This window comes from Podarcis raffonei, chromosome 9, assembly GCF_027172205.1.
Source record: "Podarcis raffonei isolate rPodRaf1 chromosome 9, rPodRaf1.pri, whole genome shotgun sequence".
In the NCBI taxonomy this organism is placed as follows: domain Eukaryota; kingdom Metazoa; phylum Chordata; class Lepidosauria; order Squamata; family Lacertidae; genus Podarcis; species Podarcis raffonei.
In genome coordinates this window covers 19825663-19843130 of record NC_070610.1, presented here as the reverse complement: position 1 = coordinate 19843130, position 17468 = coordinate 19825663, and the positions used below count along the sequence as shown (strand labels likewise).

At 43.7% G+C, this 17468-nt stretch overlaps 1 protein-coding gene across 2 annotated transcripts in view; it reads right to left on the bottom strand.

The window, feature by feature from the left end:
* The window catches only part of CRACD (capping protein inhibiting regulator of actin dynamics), a 106379-nt gene that overhangs the window by 1189 nt on the left and 87722 nt on the right, over positions 1 to 17468 (bottom strand). For both annotated transcript variants that reach the window (XM_053402371.1, XM_053402370.1), the window contains 4 exons: positions 14943 to 15128; positions 8215 to 11992; positions 6454 to 6644; positions 4307 to 4484 (listed from right to left, as the gene is read on the bottom strand). In XM_053402371.1, the coding sequence (XP_053258346.1) occupies positions 4307 to 4484; positions 6454 to 6644; positions 8215 to 11992; positions 14943 to 15128 (4333 nt within the window). The remainder of the gene's footprint in view (positions 1 to 4306; positions 4485 to 6453; positions 6645 to 8214; positions 11993 to 14942; positions 15129 to 17468) is intronic.

Here is a 17468-nt window from a genome sequence, read left to right as displayed (position 1 = left end):
CACAGCAAAATTCAAAGGCCTGCCCAATATTGAATTGGAAACACTGAGATAATACTTGAAGTGCATTCTTATTCCTTTTTTTAATCATTCATAACAGCCAGAGTTATAGGTGTTTCTGAGGAATAACCACTCCCTCCTCCATGGTGCCCTAGCTATGTAGGTTTCTTCCATTTTATACTGTATTTTATAAAATGTTCAGTGTTATCACTGGGGAAGGTAAACTGAGCCTGCCTCAATCTAGACTTTGTCTTTATTGTTGGTTAGTAAGTTCTGACTCTAAGTGAAAACCAAGTCCTTACTCTGGAAAAGGAAGGACTTTTGTGGCAGTTGAGAAGAAGTTCCATGTCTGTTGAGTCCTGTTTCAGGCTTCTCTTAAACTTTAGGAGGAGTTGTGTAAGAAATAAAAGTTCATTGTTCACATCTTCCTCGACTCAAGTGTAACATTAAGTCAAAGCAGAATCCAACAATTTCAGCTTTTGGAACAATACCCGATGATCAAGCAGCCCTGCATTCAGAGCACATGCACCACGCACACATATACACTAACTACAAAAATTGGTGCGTACCAGGGGATCAAGAGTTCCTTAAAGCAGTAGATTGCTACAAAAGCCTAATTTTGAAATAATTTTGAAGCATTTCTCCATCACCTGTCCTCTGCATGGCCACAACAATGCATAAAATTTAATTCATCTGAAGCTGCAGAAGCGTTCATCATTGGAAGCTGAATTTATAGCTGTAGACAGCATAAAGGGATTCGAACCATTCACCCTACTTTCTCATCTAAGTTTGTTGGGCATGAATTCTTTCAAAAAACATTACACTCCTAAGGAGAGGACTGCCTACCTTGCTGACATGCTATACTAATGAAAAGTTTCCTACTTATATTTGTTAATGGTTATTTTAGGGCTGGTATACTAAGTCAGTGTTGGAAACAAAATTAGTTGATTGGAGTTGAACTTATTCTCCAGGTTCAGACATGACAAACCACAGGAGGACTTTTTTTGAATCAGGCAGGGATTGTGCAGGAAGGGGGAGTCGTGTATCTACCCAGGACGGAGAGAGAGACATTCATGATTAAATCATGCTTAAGACAAACTGTGGCAAATGTGAATTACGTTTTGTTTTTGTCTAATGTCCATCCCCCCCCCCGAAGGTGGGGAGTGAACCATGGGAAATGGAGACATAATGTTACATGCTTTATATGATCAACTGTATCATTAGGAAGCAAGAATTGGGGTGGGGAGGATATTGTAAAAATCTTTTAAAATGCTTTGGAAAATTGTTCACCATACACTGGGACATCTCTTGAGATAGTGTAACCAAATCTTGCATGTTGTTTCTGGAGATCAGGGAGCAAGTTTTCACCTATATTTGGATATTGTTGGCTGCCATTTTGAATTAAGATGGCAGACTGAACCTTTGAAAATTGCACTGATATTTTTTGGTGCCTTATAATTCCCATGCAATGCTAGATATACGGCAGTTAGTAAACACAAAATAAAACAAAACAAAACAGAATTTTCTGAGGAACTTCCTGCACAGATTATCTCTCCGTTTCATCATAATCTCTTCAAAGACATCTGTAACCTTGAAAAACAAAACCTTTGGAAAGATACAGCATGCTTTTGGGAGAAACCATAATTAGTCTTGCATTTCTCTGACCTATTTTTTTACCAGTAGGAATTCTAAGCCTGCAGAAGCTGACTCCTTTTGACTCTTTAACGTTTGAGAGATTGGTAGACTTCAAAAGCTTTTATAACAGGGCTGAAATATATTGTTTCCTCGCTGCACCCGCTGAATGAGCTTTACATGCAAATACTCCAAAATACGTTGGTTTTCAAACAATATTCTGAGCTTCAGGGGTAAGAAGTATATAATTATAAGGATGCAAGTAGGGTGAGGCAGGTGGCTGGAAGAGCAGGGAGCGGAGAGAGGCAGTGGTATTGGGTGACATCAGCCTTCTCCCCTTGTAAAAACAGCTTCCTCCAAGAGGCTGTTGTTTCTGAGAGGCATTTTCATCAGGACTCGGTCCCACTGAGTCCGCTGACCATCAGTCTGCATGGCTGTAACTCTTCAGCGCACTCCCCAAACTAGCCCCCATTGCATTGGTAATGGAAAAGTGGCAATCTAAGGCCAGCCTGCCAGGGATGGGTGTGTGTGTGTGTGTGTGTGTGTGCTGTCAGCGAGGAAACACCAAAAGGGATTGGCTATTTGGGCTGTGTCTTTGGGATGCGGGTGGTGCTGTGGGTTAAACCACAGAGCCTAGGACTTGCCGATCAGAAGGTCGGCGGTTCGAATCCCCACAACGGGGTGAGCTCCCGTTGTTCAGTCCCTGCTCCTGCCAACCTAGCAGTTCGAAAGCACGTCAAAGTGCAAATAGATAAATAGGTACCGCTCCGAACAGATTCAAAACCTGACAAGTCATCAGCGCAGCAAAAATGCAGAAATATTCACATTAACAATTCACCCACCCATCTTTACTCTGCATAAACTGTGGCAACAAAAGGAGATACCAGGTTTCAGTTAAGCAGTCCCAACTGTCTGCATGTGGAAGCAATCTCTGCTCTTTCTCACAGAGGAAACTGAAGATGCACAAACAATTTAATGATACAGTGGTACCTCGCAAGACGAATGCCTTGCAAGACGGAAAACTCGCAAGAAGAAAGAGTTTTCCGTTTTTCGAGGTGCTTCGCCAGACGAATTTCCCTATGGGACCTTCGGACCTGGTCTGAAGGCGGTTTCCATAGGAACGCATTGATTGATTTTCAATGCATTCCTATGGGAAACCGTGCTTCGCAAGACAAAAAACTCGTAAGAAGAAAAAACTCGCGGAACGAATTAATTTCGTCTTGCGAGGTACCACTGTACAAGGAGCAATCTGCATGAGAAGTCAGGTTTCCATGTCTGGATTGCTCCTATCTCAAGTACAAGGAGTCGATGTGGAATGAGGGTGTGTGTGAGAATGCCATACATTCAGCTTGTGGAGTAGTCCAGTCTCTCCTTGATTTAGAGTTCCCTGGAAAAAACTGCAACCTTCCCAGATCTATCTCCCTTTTGGAAAGAACACAGAATCCCTCCTTCCCAACTTTTGCCACTCATCTTGAAACAGGAGCTAATTGGTTTCCCACAACATTACTATCCTGAGAAAAGTTCTAAGCATTATAAGTTGTTGATATCAAAACCAACAGCCATGGTATCAGCCAGAGCTCAACCCTAGAATAGATGAGGGAAGGGCAGAGGAAAAGTGCTTCTTTTATCTCCTCCACAAAAAGAAATGGTTTCCAAAGCTATGGCTCTATCATGTGAACAAGGATTGCAATAGTAAATAATACGGTGTACATAAAATTTTACTCCCCCTTGCCACCCTTGTGTGTTACCCTACCATGAAATAAAATTCATTGCCCCTCTTGTTTCTATCAGCTAATCAGCCTGCAGGTTTTAAAGGCACAGTTTAAGAGTCACACAAAAGAAGCAGTAATTAGGCAGTATAATCTAGGAACTTAATGGTTTCAGTGCGCTAGAGGGAACAACGTATTTATTATACTAGCGCATTATTCATTAGTATAACAGCTTTCTCAGCCATCTGCCAGCATTATATCCCGGCACGTACCTATCAAAGGCCATATTTTCAAGAGGAATTTGCTAATTCCAAAAGGAGAAAGGCAGAATTTCCCTTTCTTTTTTTTCCAAGCCACGAGCAGTAAGCAGCCTATTCAAACCAAGCTGTAAAATCTGAATTCATCCAGTTTGTCGATAAATGGGTATTCAGCTCCACGGGCGTTGAGTAGAAATGACAAGAAAACTAAGCACAATATTCACCCAACCTCCATCTAGTCAAACACCGAGGCCACAACTCCCACTAAGGCATATTAGTAATTGGAGGTTAGCTGAGTATGGTAAGATTTGCCTCCAGGTGACAAGATGAGAAAAGGTGTGTGAATCAGAACAGGAGTTCTTCCAGGCTGTTGGTAATGTGCAACGTATGAGTAACCTAGGCATGCTAGTAATGAATAAATGATATTTTTTTGTGTGAGCTAGTTAGCTACAAGCACCCTCAGTGCTCAGGTCAGGTCAGCAAAGTTATGGAACTTGCTCCATTTGGAAGTGTTTGTTTTCTGAAGCACCGAGCCTCAAAAGCCCATGACAACATGCTGAAAAACAAGCCAGAAAAATAAAATTTTCTCTTCAAATATAGTACGGGGGAGTGGAGGACATAGCATGAGTCAACAGGGGAGCCATTCAGAGACCACAAAAACACCAAGGTTGTCAATAACGTCAATAACTGTGACAAAAAACAACAGCATACCTGTCACAGATGTAGGAAGAGTGTTGGATTTTTTAAGCTGTTCTCTGCGTTCAAACCTTGACAAAGGAGTCTCAGCTTTCTTCTCTTCCTGGGCTGAGGGTCGAGGCAATGTACTAGTTCTGCTGCTGCTGCTGCTGCTGCTGCTACTTTTAGTATCTGCCTGATTGCTGATACTGGCCTAGCGCAAAGAACAACAACAAAAACCACATTACAGTGGTACCTTGGGTTACATATGCTTCAGGTTACATATGCTTCAGGTTACAGACTCCACTAACCCAGAAATAGTACCTCAGGTTAAGAACTTTGCTTCAGGATGAGAACAGAAATCGTGCTCCGGCGACGCGGCAGCAGCAGGAGGCCCCATTAGCTAAAGTGGTGCCTCAGGTTAAGAACAGTTTCAGGTTAAGAACGGACCTCCAGAACAAATTAAGTACTTAACCTGAGGTACTACTGTACATTTTTAATATTTCATTATAACATAGTAATAATATATTTACAGTGCAATCTTATACACTTGTAGCCCCACTGAGTTCAGACTACCACATAAGTGGGTTATAAGACTGCAGCTTTGGTAGTTTGGATTTGATATCCCGCTTTATCACTACCCGAAGGAGTCTCAAAGCGGCTAACATTCTCCTTTCCCTTCCTCCCCCACAACAAACACTCTGTGAGGTGAGTGGGGCTGAGAGACTTCAGAGAAGTGTGACTAGCCCAAGGTCACCCAGCAGCTGCATGTGGAGGAGCGGGGAAGCGAACCCAGTTCCCCAGATTATGAGTCTACCGCTCTTAACCACTATACCACACTAGCTCTCATAGATTACCAGTGGTAATCATAGAATTGCAGCCCCAGATGAATTAGCACTCACCTAGGAATAAGCCCCAGACTAGGGGTACACAACCTAAGGCCCAGGGGCCGGATGCGGCCCAATCACCTCAATCTGGCCTGTGGATGGTCTGGGAATCAGCGTGTTTTTACATGAGTAGAATGTGTCCTTTTATTTAAAATGCATCTCTGGGTTATTTGTGGGGCATAGGAATTCATTCATTATCTTTTTTCAAAATATAGTCCGGCCCCCCACAAGGTCTGATGGACAGTGGACCTGCCCCTGGCTGAAAAAGGTTGCTAACCCCTGCCCCAGACTGACAAGCAAATGAACCAATAATGTAACAATGTAATTTCTTCCAATTTTCTCATTTGTCCAATGGTAAGTTTTGTTCTCCATGTTTCCACATTAGTTTGTGTGTTTTTAAATATTTTTTAAAAAACCTCATGAAAATTCATCAGCCTTCTAGTGTGAATTTCTCCTAAAATACATACTTTTGCAAGGCAGTTTCATGTTATATAGCGGGCTGTGTCACATGGAGGGAGGGAGGGAGGGAGGGAGGGATGAGAGGAGGAGAACTGCAGCGGGAAAAGTTCGAGGTTTCCAGGATGTGATAACACAAAAGGTTCTCTTGAGATAATTTCACTTATGGACAGAAGGAGCTGTGTGCTGTTGTTGAGGAGGCCTGCAGTGAGGTGTGAACAGCAGACTTCGGCATGAACCCTTGGCTTCTTTGGGGACAGGTGGCCAGCAAAATTGGGGGGGGGGCAGCCAAGTTCTGCTTGAGAGAAGGTGCCAATACACAAATCCACATGCTGTCCGTGGGAGAGGGTGCATGTACATAAGGAAAGGTGGAAAAAATGGGGGGAAGGAAGGCTTGCAAATTTTTGCCGGCTTCCATTTAGCGTTGAAGTCACAAATGGTTGCTTACCAACAGAAAATGGATATCTTTTCTCTATGTGTGGACATACTGCTCTTATGCTTTCACCATCCCCTCAATGACTATCAGGCAATACGAAAAAGGTTGCATTTCTCTCTCAAAACCACAAAACAGGCTTAGAAATGAGGACTCCAAGATTCTTCTGGTCTCTCAACAGTCCAGTTCTACTACGAATGAAGAATGGTCATGACCACGACAAAACTACGTATTTCCCCACTGTCTTTACTAGCCAAAGCTTAAATAATTTCTAAAATCTGAAGGCAGCTAGGGAGAAAAAAAATCAAAATACTTCATACCACCAGGGATCATTCTTTTGGATTTGCTGGATCTGCTGCTGCTCTTTAAAGAAAGGAAAAAAATCACCTGCAGATTTATGTACTTACATTTTCTTTAGCAAGTTTCTCGGCTTGCTTTGCCTCCCTGGCTTGTCTCCTTTCCTCTCTGGTCGCCTGCTGCTCTCGAAAGCCCTTCTGCTTTTGCAGAGCCAACGTGATCCAGAGCGGCTGTGCGGTTTCAACTTTCTCAATCAGCTTGGAGCCATCTATGGAATGTCTGCTCTGAAGAACTGGCCTTTCTAGAAGAACACAGCGCACAAGGGTTTCAATTTGTATGACAGAGACAGAGATGCATACAAGATATTCAAGAGGAATATCTCACCCAGTATTCACTAAGTATGGCTTAGTGTGGTGCAGCGGTCAGAGGGTTGGACCAACACTGTGGAGACCAAGGTTCAAATTCCCACTGCTGTAACATTTCTTTTTAGGGGAGTCAATAACTTCCTAATGATCCCTAGCGCGGAATTCACCTTTCGCCCTGCAGAACACAGGGTCAATATTTTCACTGAGCTATTTGCCATGACCCCAAAATCCCTTTCCTAGCAAGTCACTGTGCCAGCTCAGACCCCATCAGTGTATCCACCACTAAGCAGCTGATATAGCTCAGTCAGTAAAGCGTGAGACACTTAAATCTCAGGGTCCTGGGTTCAAGCCCCACATTGGGCAAAAGATTCCTGCACTGCACGGGGGTGGACCAGATGACCCTCATGGTCCCTTCAAACTCTACAATTTTATGATCCCACAATTCTATGATCTATTATCTTTTTAAAAAAGTGTAAAAAGATGATCTCACAGCATAGCTATCCTCTCCTCTCTCACCTTCAACATTTGCTGTAAGCCAAATCAAGTTAGGCTCCAACTGGGCCTTTTATCCCTTTCTCCTTCATTGTGAGCTTAGCTCCACACTTCTAGAAAACATTTGGATGAGACTTCAGCAGCGCCAACTTTTCCAACAATTTTGTTAACAAGATCTTTGCATCCTTAGATCTCGGTGCAAGCTGTCCTAGAAATGTCAAAACTTGTTTTATCTGTAACCATCTATTGAGCACTAACACCTCCGTCTATTTCTAGAAAGTGTGGGGGTTCAATTTTGGAGCTATTTGACATGTTATTTTGGGATATTTGGGCAAACTTTCAAGCTTGCAAATGGCCATGCTGCAGAAGATGAAGTTTAGAAGTCCCGCACAAGACGGCTGCCCCAAAGGGCTACATCCCCATGAAGCAATCTCTGGACTCAGACAGAACTCCACCACTGCCATTCATTTCAATGGAACACAAGCCAAAGGATTAATGCACAGATCTACCCCTCCCGTTGAAGTGAATGGGGAAGGCTTGCATGCACAGGAGCTCTGTATGGGGACACTACATTTGGATGCAGGGATTTACTGCAATAGCATGACTTGCCAAAGATATAGATGTAGGAAAATGTGGAGGAGTCCTTATTGGGATATGAGTTTACTGGGATGCATTTACACACGCATGAACATCTCTAGATTACTCAGATTAATTAGTTGCTTCTATTGTCAAGCACTGTGTTTGCTGCAACATGACATGATACAAAAAACTTTCCCTGCTCTGTGTAATCTAATTTTATGCAATGAAAATAATCACTTTATGCGTCAGTCCTTAAAGAGACGTGTGAAATCACCCCTGGTGTGCGCATAATAAAACTTTGATGGAATCCAGTAATGAACCTATAAAAACCACCACCGAGGAAATTATACAATACTGTTTAAGGCTGACATTTCGGATATTGATCTCCCTTGCTCATCACAGAGCTGTATTCAGGGGCTGCATTTCCTCGCCTACCTTTTTTCAACGGCTCTGGCTTCTTCTCTGTTCTCTCTCTCCATGGCATAGTGATAGATGGGAAAAAGGACCTCTTCTCCCTAGACTCCTCCTCTTCCCCCTTGCTTGCCTCGTGGGCTTGTGAAAGCAGAGAGCTCCCTTTAGATTCAGTTTTTCTCCAGGTGGTGTCAGGCTCTGTTTTAGCCACCCTTTGCCCCGTGGATTCGGTTAAGTGAGACCTGCGCATTTTTGAGAGAGGGGATGATGGCGGAGTTTGGCTGGTGGGCTTTGGAGCCAATGCAGGTTTTTGCAGGAGTGGTGACTTGCAGATGGGTTTCTCTTGACCAGGTGCAGACACGTGACTGCTAGCTGGGAGAGATACCGCTGCGGCTGTCGTATAATTCTGATTAATATTAGCTGAGGAGTTCTTCACAGAATTAACCATGACATCCTTTCTCTCTTGGCTTGGGGATTTGTTCTCTTTTAAAAACATATTATTTGCATCTTTCTCATTGTCAGGCGTAACCAGCGGGGTGGGCACCCCATCAAAACTGTCTCCTGCGCTGTACCTTTTCTTCTTCTTCTGCTCAGCTTGCTGATCATAGTGAAAGCGCAAGGAGTAGTTGGTCCTCCTTAATTTCACCCCGAATGGGGACACATTTTCTTCTCCATTTGGGGAAGTGCCGTCCAGTTTCCTTGTACCAACCTTCTGCTGTGTTTCCATAGCAGCTGCTGCACTTTCTGACTGGGCTACTTCCTGACGTAGAGAATGCGAGACGCCTGGAACAAGGAAAGAGGGGAGATCTTTGGCAAATTTACAACCCTCGGTGTTGCCTGCCACTTCGCGATGTATTTCAGTATTTCCTGTGGGTGTTCCAAGATTATTCCCTGCAGCTGACGGTGCCTCGGTATGAACTGTCTCTTGGGTTGAATGGACCGTGGGTGAACCCAACGGCTTGGCTGGGGTTTCTGCTTCAAGGCCAACTTTACTCTCGGCGCTTGCATTAGCCGAAAACTTCTGCCAGGCAGGAGTTATAGAAAACTTTGCACTTGCAGATAAGGTCTTGCGCAAATTACCGTGGGAAGCATTTTGTCCTTTAGGTGTCCAATCATCACTATGCCTACTGAGGCTTCCTTTGTCTCTCTCATTGCGCTGGCCATTTTCTGCACTTTTTAATATTTTTGACCTAATGGAAGCCCACTCAGCTGGGATGGTTTGGTTGCCCAATGGCTCTTGGGCATATTTCATTTTACTATTCCTACGCTTCGCATCTGGTGACGTTTTCCGTGCGTCCATCGTTTTTCTCTCTTCTGTTAAGCCAAGGAGAGATTTGCAAGCCGTATCTTTTATCTGATTGAGGTTGACCGCAGTTCCACAGAGCTGCGCTCCGGTGACCAAAATTGCTGTGTGGGGGACACACAAAGAAGTCGGGGGACCGTGAGAACCTTTGCTGGATTTAGGAGTCGTCAATTCTTTTGCAGCTGAAGGAGTTGGTGCCTCTTTGACAGGCGTAACTGGGCTCAGATTTACTTTCGGAAATATAATTTGCTTTTCTCCAGAGGATACTTGGAAGGTAAATCCCCTGGGCATAGTTTGCCTTGCGTCAACTTCCTGCCATCGGAGCTCCTCGCCTAAGATTCTTTCCTGCTCTTGAGCTTCAATGTCCCTTTTCTGGTGGTGCCTTAGAGTTTCTTCTTCCTTCTGCTCATTGTCTGGCTGCTTTATCGTTTGCTGGCTAGCTTCTCTAAGTGGAAGATCTTTCTCGGGGCTTTCCAAATGTTGCTCTCCCAAATGAATATTTTTGTCCTGTTGCAATGGGAAGGATTTGTCTTGTTCTTTTGGCTTTTCCAGTGGTCTTTGTCCTTCTAAACTAGGGGATTTCTGTTCTTTCAGCTTTTGCCCTCCTTCCCTCTCTATCAACTCTTCCTGTTGCATCCTCTTCTCAGGCCATGGCTGTGGTTCACATCTTTTGTGTTCTGCTGCTGGTCTAATTGGTTTATCCAGTTTTTGCTGATCTTGTTTGTCCTTATTCAGTTTCTCCTTTAGATTCTGTGGTAGTTCTTCTGGTCTCTTTTGCTTTTCCAGCTTAATGGCACTTCCCTTCCCTTCCAACCTTTCTTCATCTTCTAGATTCCTTTTTTTCTCTAGATCTTTTTGTTTCAGGTTTGTTTGCCTTTTTTGCACTTGAAGTACTTCCTGTTTCAGTTCATCCTGCTTTTCAGCCTCATTCATTTGCTCTTCCAGTCCTTGCGCTCCCTGTCCTAAATTCTGATGCCCTTGTTTTTCTTCCTGCCATTTTTGCGTCCCCTGTTCTTGCCTGTCTTTCCACCCTTGCTGAAAGAGCTTTTTATGTTGTTGCTTTGCCTCTAATTCTCTGTGTTTCTTTTCTTCTCCTTCTTCTTGATCCTTCAGTTCCTGCCATTTTTGCTCTTCCAGTTCTCGATGTCTTTGTTCTTCCTCTTTCCTTTGCCTTTCAGTCACCAGTTCTTGCCACTTTTGCTCTTCCAGTTGCCTTTGCACCTCCAGTTCTCGGTGTCTTTGCTCTTCCAGTTGCCTTTGTGCTTCTAGTTCTCGATGTCTATGCTCTTCCAGTTGCCTTTGTGCCTCCAGTTCCTGGTGCCTTTGCTCTTCCAGTTGCCTTTGTGCCTCCAGTTCCTGGTGCCTTTGCTCTTCCAGTTGCCTTTGCGCCTCCAGTTCCTGGTGCCTTTGCTCTTCCAGTTGCCTTTGTGCCTTCAGTTCCTGATGCCTTTGCTCTTCCAGTTGCCTTTGTGCCTTCAGTTCCTGATGCCTTTGCTCTTCCAGTTCCCTTTGCGCCTTCAGTTCCTGATGCCTTTGCTCTTCCAGTTGCCTTTGCGCCTTCAGTTCCTGTTGCCTTTGCTCTTCCAGTTCCCTTTGCTCTTCCAGTTGCCTTTGCGCCTCCAGTTCCTGATGCCTTTGCTCTTTCAGATGCCTTTGCGTCTCCAGTTCCTGATGCCTTTGCTCTTCCAGTTGCCTTTGCGCCTTCAGTTCCTGTTGCCTTTGCTCTTCCAGTTCCCTTTGCGCCTTCAGTTCCTGATGCCTTTGCTCTTCCAGTTGCCTTTGCGCCTCCAGTTCCTGATGCCTTTGCTCTTCCAGTTGTCTTTGCTCTTTCAGATGCCTTTGTGCCTCCAGTTCCTGATGCCTTTGCTTTTCCAATTGCCTTTGTGCCTCTTGTTCCTGATGCCTTTGCTCTTCCAGTTGCTTTTGCGCCTCCAGTTCCTGGTGCCTTTGCTCTTCCAGTTGCCTTTGTGCCTCCAGTTCCTGATGCCTTTGCTCTTCCAGTTGCCTTTGCTTTTGTTCCTTTAGTTCATGCTGCTTTCCTTTTTCCTGATGCATCTGTTCCTCTGGTTCCTGAAGGCCCTCTTCATTCCGTCTCTGCTCCTCTAGTCCTTTGTGCCTCTGCATCTGAAATTCTTGATGCCTCCGTTTTTCAAGACTTTTCTTCCCCTCTCGATCCTTTCTCTCTTCCATCTTCAAAAGCTGCTCTTCCTCCTGAAGCTTCTGTTTCTTCCCTTCTTTTTCCCTTTGGCATTCTTGAAGTCTTTTGTGTTCCGTGTGGCTTTTTGACTCTGCTTCAGCCATTTCTACTTTCTTCTCAGTCTCCAAGTTTCTCCAGCAATGTTCTAGCTTTCTTTTGCCCTCTTTCTGTTCTTGGCTTTCCCTATGCTGGATAGGCTTGTCTGCAACATGGTAGCCATCATGTTTGGAGAGCTTCTCTTCATACAATTGTGGTTCTAGGATTTCTTGTTCAACCTCTGCCACTGCCACACTTTGCATCTCCTAGTGTCAGGAAACAGAAACAGTTTAACTTAACAATTTTTATTTATGCATCCTATGCTGTGTGGAGCAACAGGGTAATAATTAATTAGTGTTTTAAGCCAATAACCCTGGAGTTCATAATGAACCGCCTTACATTTTAGTTCTTTTTGCTGTAAATAAATGCATACACATACGTTTGGTCACAACACTGAGCCATAAATTATGGCTAAGTTAACCAGTCTGCACACACAGTTCACTTTGCTCTTCCTCTCCTCCAGCAAGAACACAAACCATGAAGCATCTGGTTTAGCATTATTTTTCAACCAGTGCTTGTGGTTCTTTTCTCCCAAACATACAATCTGAAGCCAAGCTTTGTTCTTAGCTTCCCAATCATAGCTTGTTGGAGAGAAACAAATAATGCCAAGCCAGATGTTTCATGGTCATTTCCCCCCACTGGAAGAAGGGAAGAGAAAAGTGGAAGAACTTAAGCTGCATTCACTAGCACACAACTTGTGGACAAATGTCTTACCCATAGTTTATGGCTAAGCACTACATGAAAACGCAGTCAGTGGATCATCAAAATACTTTGCTGTTCACTAGAAATGACATTCTGGAACAGAAAGGCAAGATCATATGAGCCTCAGGACATGGATCTACGAAATCCCTTCACCCTGGTGCAACTCTCCCATTTTAATTCCCTACACCAGGCATGTTCAACAGGTCAATCATGAAGGTGTTCTAGGTCATCCATTGGATGTTCTAGGTCGACCCCCCCAAAAGCTCAAGAACTCTTGATCTCCCCACTCCCAAAAAAGCTCACAACTGTAGGTCCTCCTTTCCAAAAAAAGCTCAGTTTTTTTATACTGGGAGTAGATCGCAGCCTCTGGAGAGTTGGACACGCCTGCCCTACACCAATGGAGGAACTGACTCTAAAGTCACCAAAAACAAAACAAAAACAAAACACATTAACACCATTTTCAATAAATGTTGAAGGAAAAGTGCATGCTGTAAGAATAAAGCTCCGCCTTTCATCATTACAGCCAACGAAGGCATAGTCATTAACAAAACATATGCTGGAAAACAGGAAATTTTGTCCTTCAGAGCTTACCCTACATTCTCAACGATTTCCTTTGCTTTCAAGCCTCTTATTTTCTTTACATACCATTATTTTCTAAGTAAATAAAACAAATACTTGGCAAACAGAGTAGTAAAAACAATGCAGCAGTCAATTTATGGTCACAGTATTTGAAGAATGACTGATCTTGCAGCCATTCCCAACTGATTTGAATCTTGCATTTTTTATATGTCTCAGTGCAGTAAACCTTTGTGAAAAAGGCACAAATAAGTAGACATAGCACATGTGGGCAGCATGTGCATGGCAAAGGCCGAAGTGCATGGCAAGAAGGTATGATCGCTTGCTGTGCTTAAAAGCCGGAGGGCAGGGCAATCAACACAACCAATTGTTATGTTATTTTTGTTTAACGAAATGACTGTTCTTGGGACTCTTCTGATTCTGGCTCAATTTACATTTCAATGGTTGTCCACCATGCAAGAGAATTCCCAAGACCATCCCAAAATCCCCACAAAGAGTATTTATGGGAGGGGGGGTTGCCCCTACAACCACTCCTCAAACACGATTGTGGGGGTTGATTTGCCAGAGGGACTTGTTTAAAGATACTGATTCTTGAAAATATGTATTTGTGATTCAGGATCACAAGTATTCTACCATTCAGTTTCCACTCATCTGAGAAATTTTCACATTACAGCTGATGGCAAGATCTTGTGTCTAAAGACTGGAACGAACAACGTACTTCTCTTAAATAGAAGCATGAGAATAAAAAAGCTGCCTTGCTAGAATACACAAAAACATTAGGCAGGCAGATGCTCCTGGAAAACTCACAAGCAAAATATGGGGATTATCTCAGTGGTTTGCCTCCAGCATTTAGTAGTTAAGCACATGCTGCCTCTGAACAAGGTGACATGATTCTAACTTTATAGCTAATAGCTGGTGGAATTGTCCTTTATAATTATCCACCTTTTAAAAAGCAAAGAAAATGTGTCCAGTTCTTTTTTAAGGAACATAATCAGTTAATGCCGGTGTATAAATAGCTGTTCACCTGGTCACCTGTAAGAAACAGGTTACCATGTAAAGATGGTTTGCTAAAATTAACACTCCACCCCTCGCTGCTTTTAGATATCCACTGGCGCACATACCGTATTTTTCGCACCATAGGACGCACCGGACAATAGGACACACCTTGTTTTAGAGGGGGAAAACAAGGGGGGGAAATTCTTCCGCTCTCTGCCCAGCGCCCCTTCAGCGAAGCGGCAGGAGGCGCTGCGCAGAGAGTGGGAGAATTTTCCCCCTCTTGTTTTCCCGCTCTAAAAAAAGGTGCCGTTTAAGGTGCGTTCAGGCGGCTACCTTGGAAGGTTCCTTTCGACCTGCTCTTTGGGGCTGGTGGGGGGAAGCCCACCACCAGCCCCAAAGAGCAGGTCAGGGAGCAGCGGAAAGGCGCAGCGGAGAGACTCCTGCCATAGCCGCGCGTCACCTCTCCAGCCGGGAGAGGGTCGCGGGGCTATGGCATCTTCGCTCCATAGGACGCACACACATTTCCCCTTCATTTTTGAAGGGGAAAATGTGCGTCCTATAGAGCGAAAAATACGGTACATACAGGTATGTGGGCATACAGGCTATTAAGATAATTAGTAGGCTACTAATGTTTATGGACTTATTTCCATGATTCAGTCAGTGCTCATCATAGTGTCTGGTGGCAATGAACGCCCTAAGCCGATTACATGTTGTCTGATGGTTAAGCAAGAACATAAATACTGAACAAAGAGTGAGCAGGTAAGATTCAAATGTTACACACAGCTCTTAGTAGATCTGTCTGTCTCACAATCAATGACTAGAATGTTCATCTAAGTTATGTCTGTATCTGTGACTATATAGAAAGCAGATAAATTTAAATACCTGTGATAACCTTCTGTGCTTTTTGGAAACCCTCTGATTCTTTGGCTTAACAGAGAGTTTGTGCTTTGCTGCACTGTTGTCCAGGCGGGCAATTGCCAGGGGAATTGCATCGAGGTTGACCGTTTCAATGGTGCCAGAAGGTGAGTGATGCCTTTTCGGCCGCGATGATGATTTGACCGGTGTAACCTGTTAAATCGTCACAAGTGGAAATGAACTTGATTTAAACAGTTGAATTGACAGGTTTAAAAGGATTAGCAGATTTAAAACAAAACAAACCCTGAATTGAATAGTGTCTCCATTAATGAACTCAGAGCAAAATCCAGAAGTTTCCTTTTGTGGAAACATAGCTTCTCATGGGGGCACTTCATTTTTCCAGTCAAATGGAAGAACCGCCTCCTCTTCTATTATGTAGCCAAGACACTCAAGCACCATGCTATCCCTATGCAAACCACCAGTTCCTGATGTTTATAGACGCAGGGCAAGAGATCTGGTCTGCCCCCAATGGGGCCACACATCATTGCTCACTGCCACACAACTTAGTCCAACCTCTCCCTTTGATCACTCAAGTACTCCGTTAGCAGCAGCTAATATGGACTGGGAATTAACACTGGGACAGAATCCACTTCATCAGTACAGCCTCACAAGAGAAAGGCTGACTGGATATATCCCAATCCCCTGGCCAGCAAGGGTTCGCCATTTGTGTCACTTCCTCAGTGGTCATACAAGAACCAAGGGAGCAGTGGGGAAGGTGAATTAGGGGCAAGACTAGGTTTGGTAAGTCCTTCAAATATCTGCAAACCCAGGAGAGCTGCCCAACATGGCTCCTCTGTTTGCCAACACAGCAAATGTAAGGTATTTCAAGTTGTAGACAAGTTTCACAGTTCACACAAGGCTGTGTATAAATAATGCTTTTAAAATTTGTAGGTCATCCTAGAAATTGGTGTTATGTATTGAAGTTCTCACCCTGGGCCAGCAGGGGGATACTGTAGATAGTTTTCACTCAGGTCCACATATGCAAATAAAGGATTGAAAGTGATGTTCAGTGATTGGCTAGTTACAGAAAATGGTTACTGTTGCATTCTAGTGGAGCTCTATATAAGCAGGCTGGCTGAACCCTTCAGTTCAGTTCTGTTCTGGCCTGTGAATAAACAAGAGCTGTTTGAAGAATCGCTGTGTCGTCTGATATGTTCACCCACAACTTAACACTACCCATACTTCTGTTTATTGAGCCAGGACTATAGTAAGCCTCCATTCAGACTTGTGACTCAGTAATATATTCTAAGCTTTGGATGTATGAGACCCAGTTCCAATCTCTAGCCCCTCTCCTTAAAAGAAGTCACCCACTCTACCACTCCATAGGCAATGCTATACTTCAAGCAATGCTATACTCACATTATACCAAGATCAAATCCTGCTACACTACAGTATGCGAGCATCACTGAGATTTCCTACCAGCTTATACTTCATGACATTTTGCCAGTATGGTGAAGGTTCTGCAAAATCCTATAGCTCCTCAACCAGCGGATCTACTGTAGATTGCACCCTTAAAAGACCCACTCACAGAACACACAAGATCCTTTGGTCTGGATCAATATGCAGTACGGTAGTTTCTCATTTCCTTACAAACCTGTGGCTTCCCTTCTGATTCAGTAACAAGTTCCCTGGCACAGAGGTCTGAAATTTAAAAATTCAGGAAGGGACGCTCCTTGACTTATTACTAATTACTCTACCGAGGCTAAGCAAATATTAAGTGGCAGCCCTACACAAAATTTAAGAGGCTTTTTAATCTAATATTTATTTGCCCTTGTTTAATAAGCTCGTTAGATGCCTTGTAGAAATCAGCCAAAATGTCATAAATGTTAATAGGCTCATAATCAGCAATGGCAGCAGTAAGTACAGAAATATAAAGAGTGTAGCACTTTCCATATTTTAGGTATTCTGGGCTTTGTAAAGCTCTGTTTCTTGACTACTGAATCATGTGACATTATATTTATTTTGTCACCCATAGCCAAATATGTGTTTGGTTAGCTTCATACACCACCTGCTGCTGCTTGGATCTCACTTCCCTCTTAAGAGCTGCCAGATTGAGACCCTGCAAAAACCTGGGCCTTTAGGTGTTGCATGGAAGGGAGAATTTCATCAGGTAGAGATTTCCCCATCACAGTGATGTAGTGAGAGGAGAAGCCACACCTGGCAGAATCATTTTACTCCTATGTCCTCTTCCTTAAGACACCCTGGTCACATCTGCACCATACATTTAAAGCACGTGGAAATTTCCTCAAGAATAATTGGAACTGTAGTTTGTTAAGGGTGCTGGAAATTGTAACTCTCTTAGGAGCGAACCACAGTTTCCAGGATTCTTTGGGGGGGGGGCATGCACTTTAAATGTATGGTGTGGATGTGACTCCTATCTCTGGATTCACTGCTCTTTATGTCCTCTACATTCTGGGACTTCTTTCCAATCAGCAGATTCCCTTCCTGCCCATGTATTTTCTCCTACCCATACTATTCTGCTGTCTTTGGTAG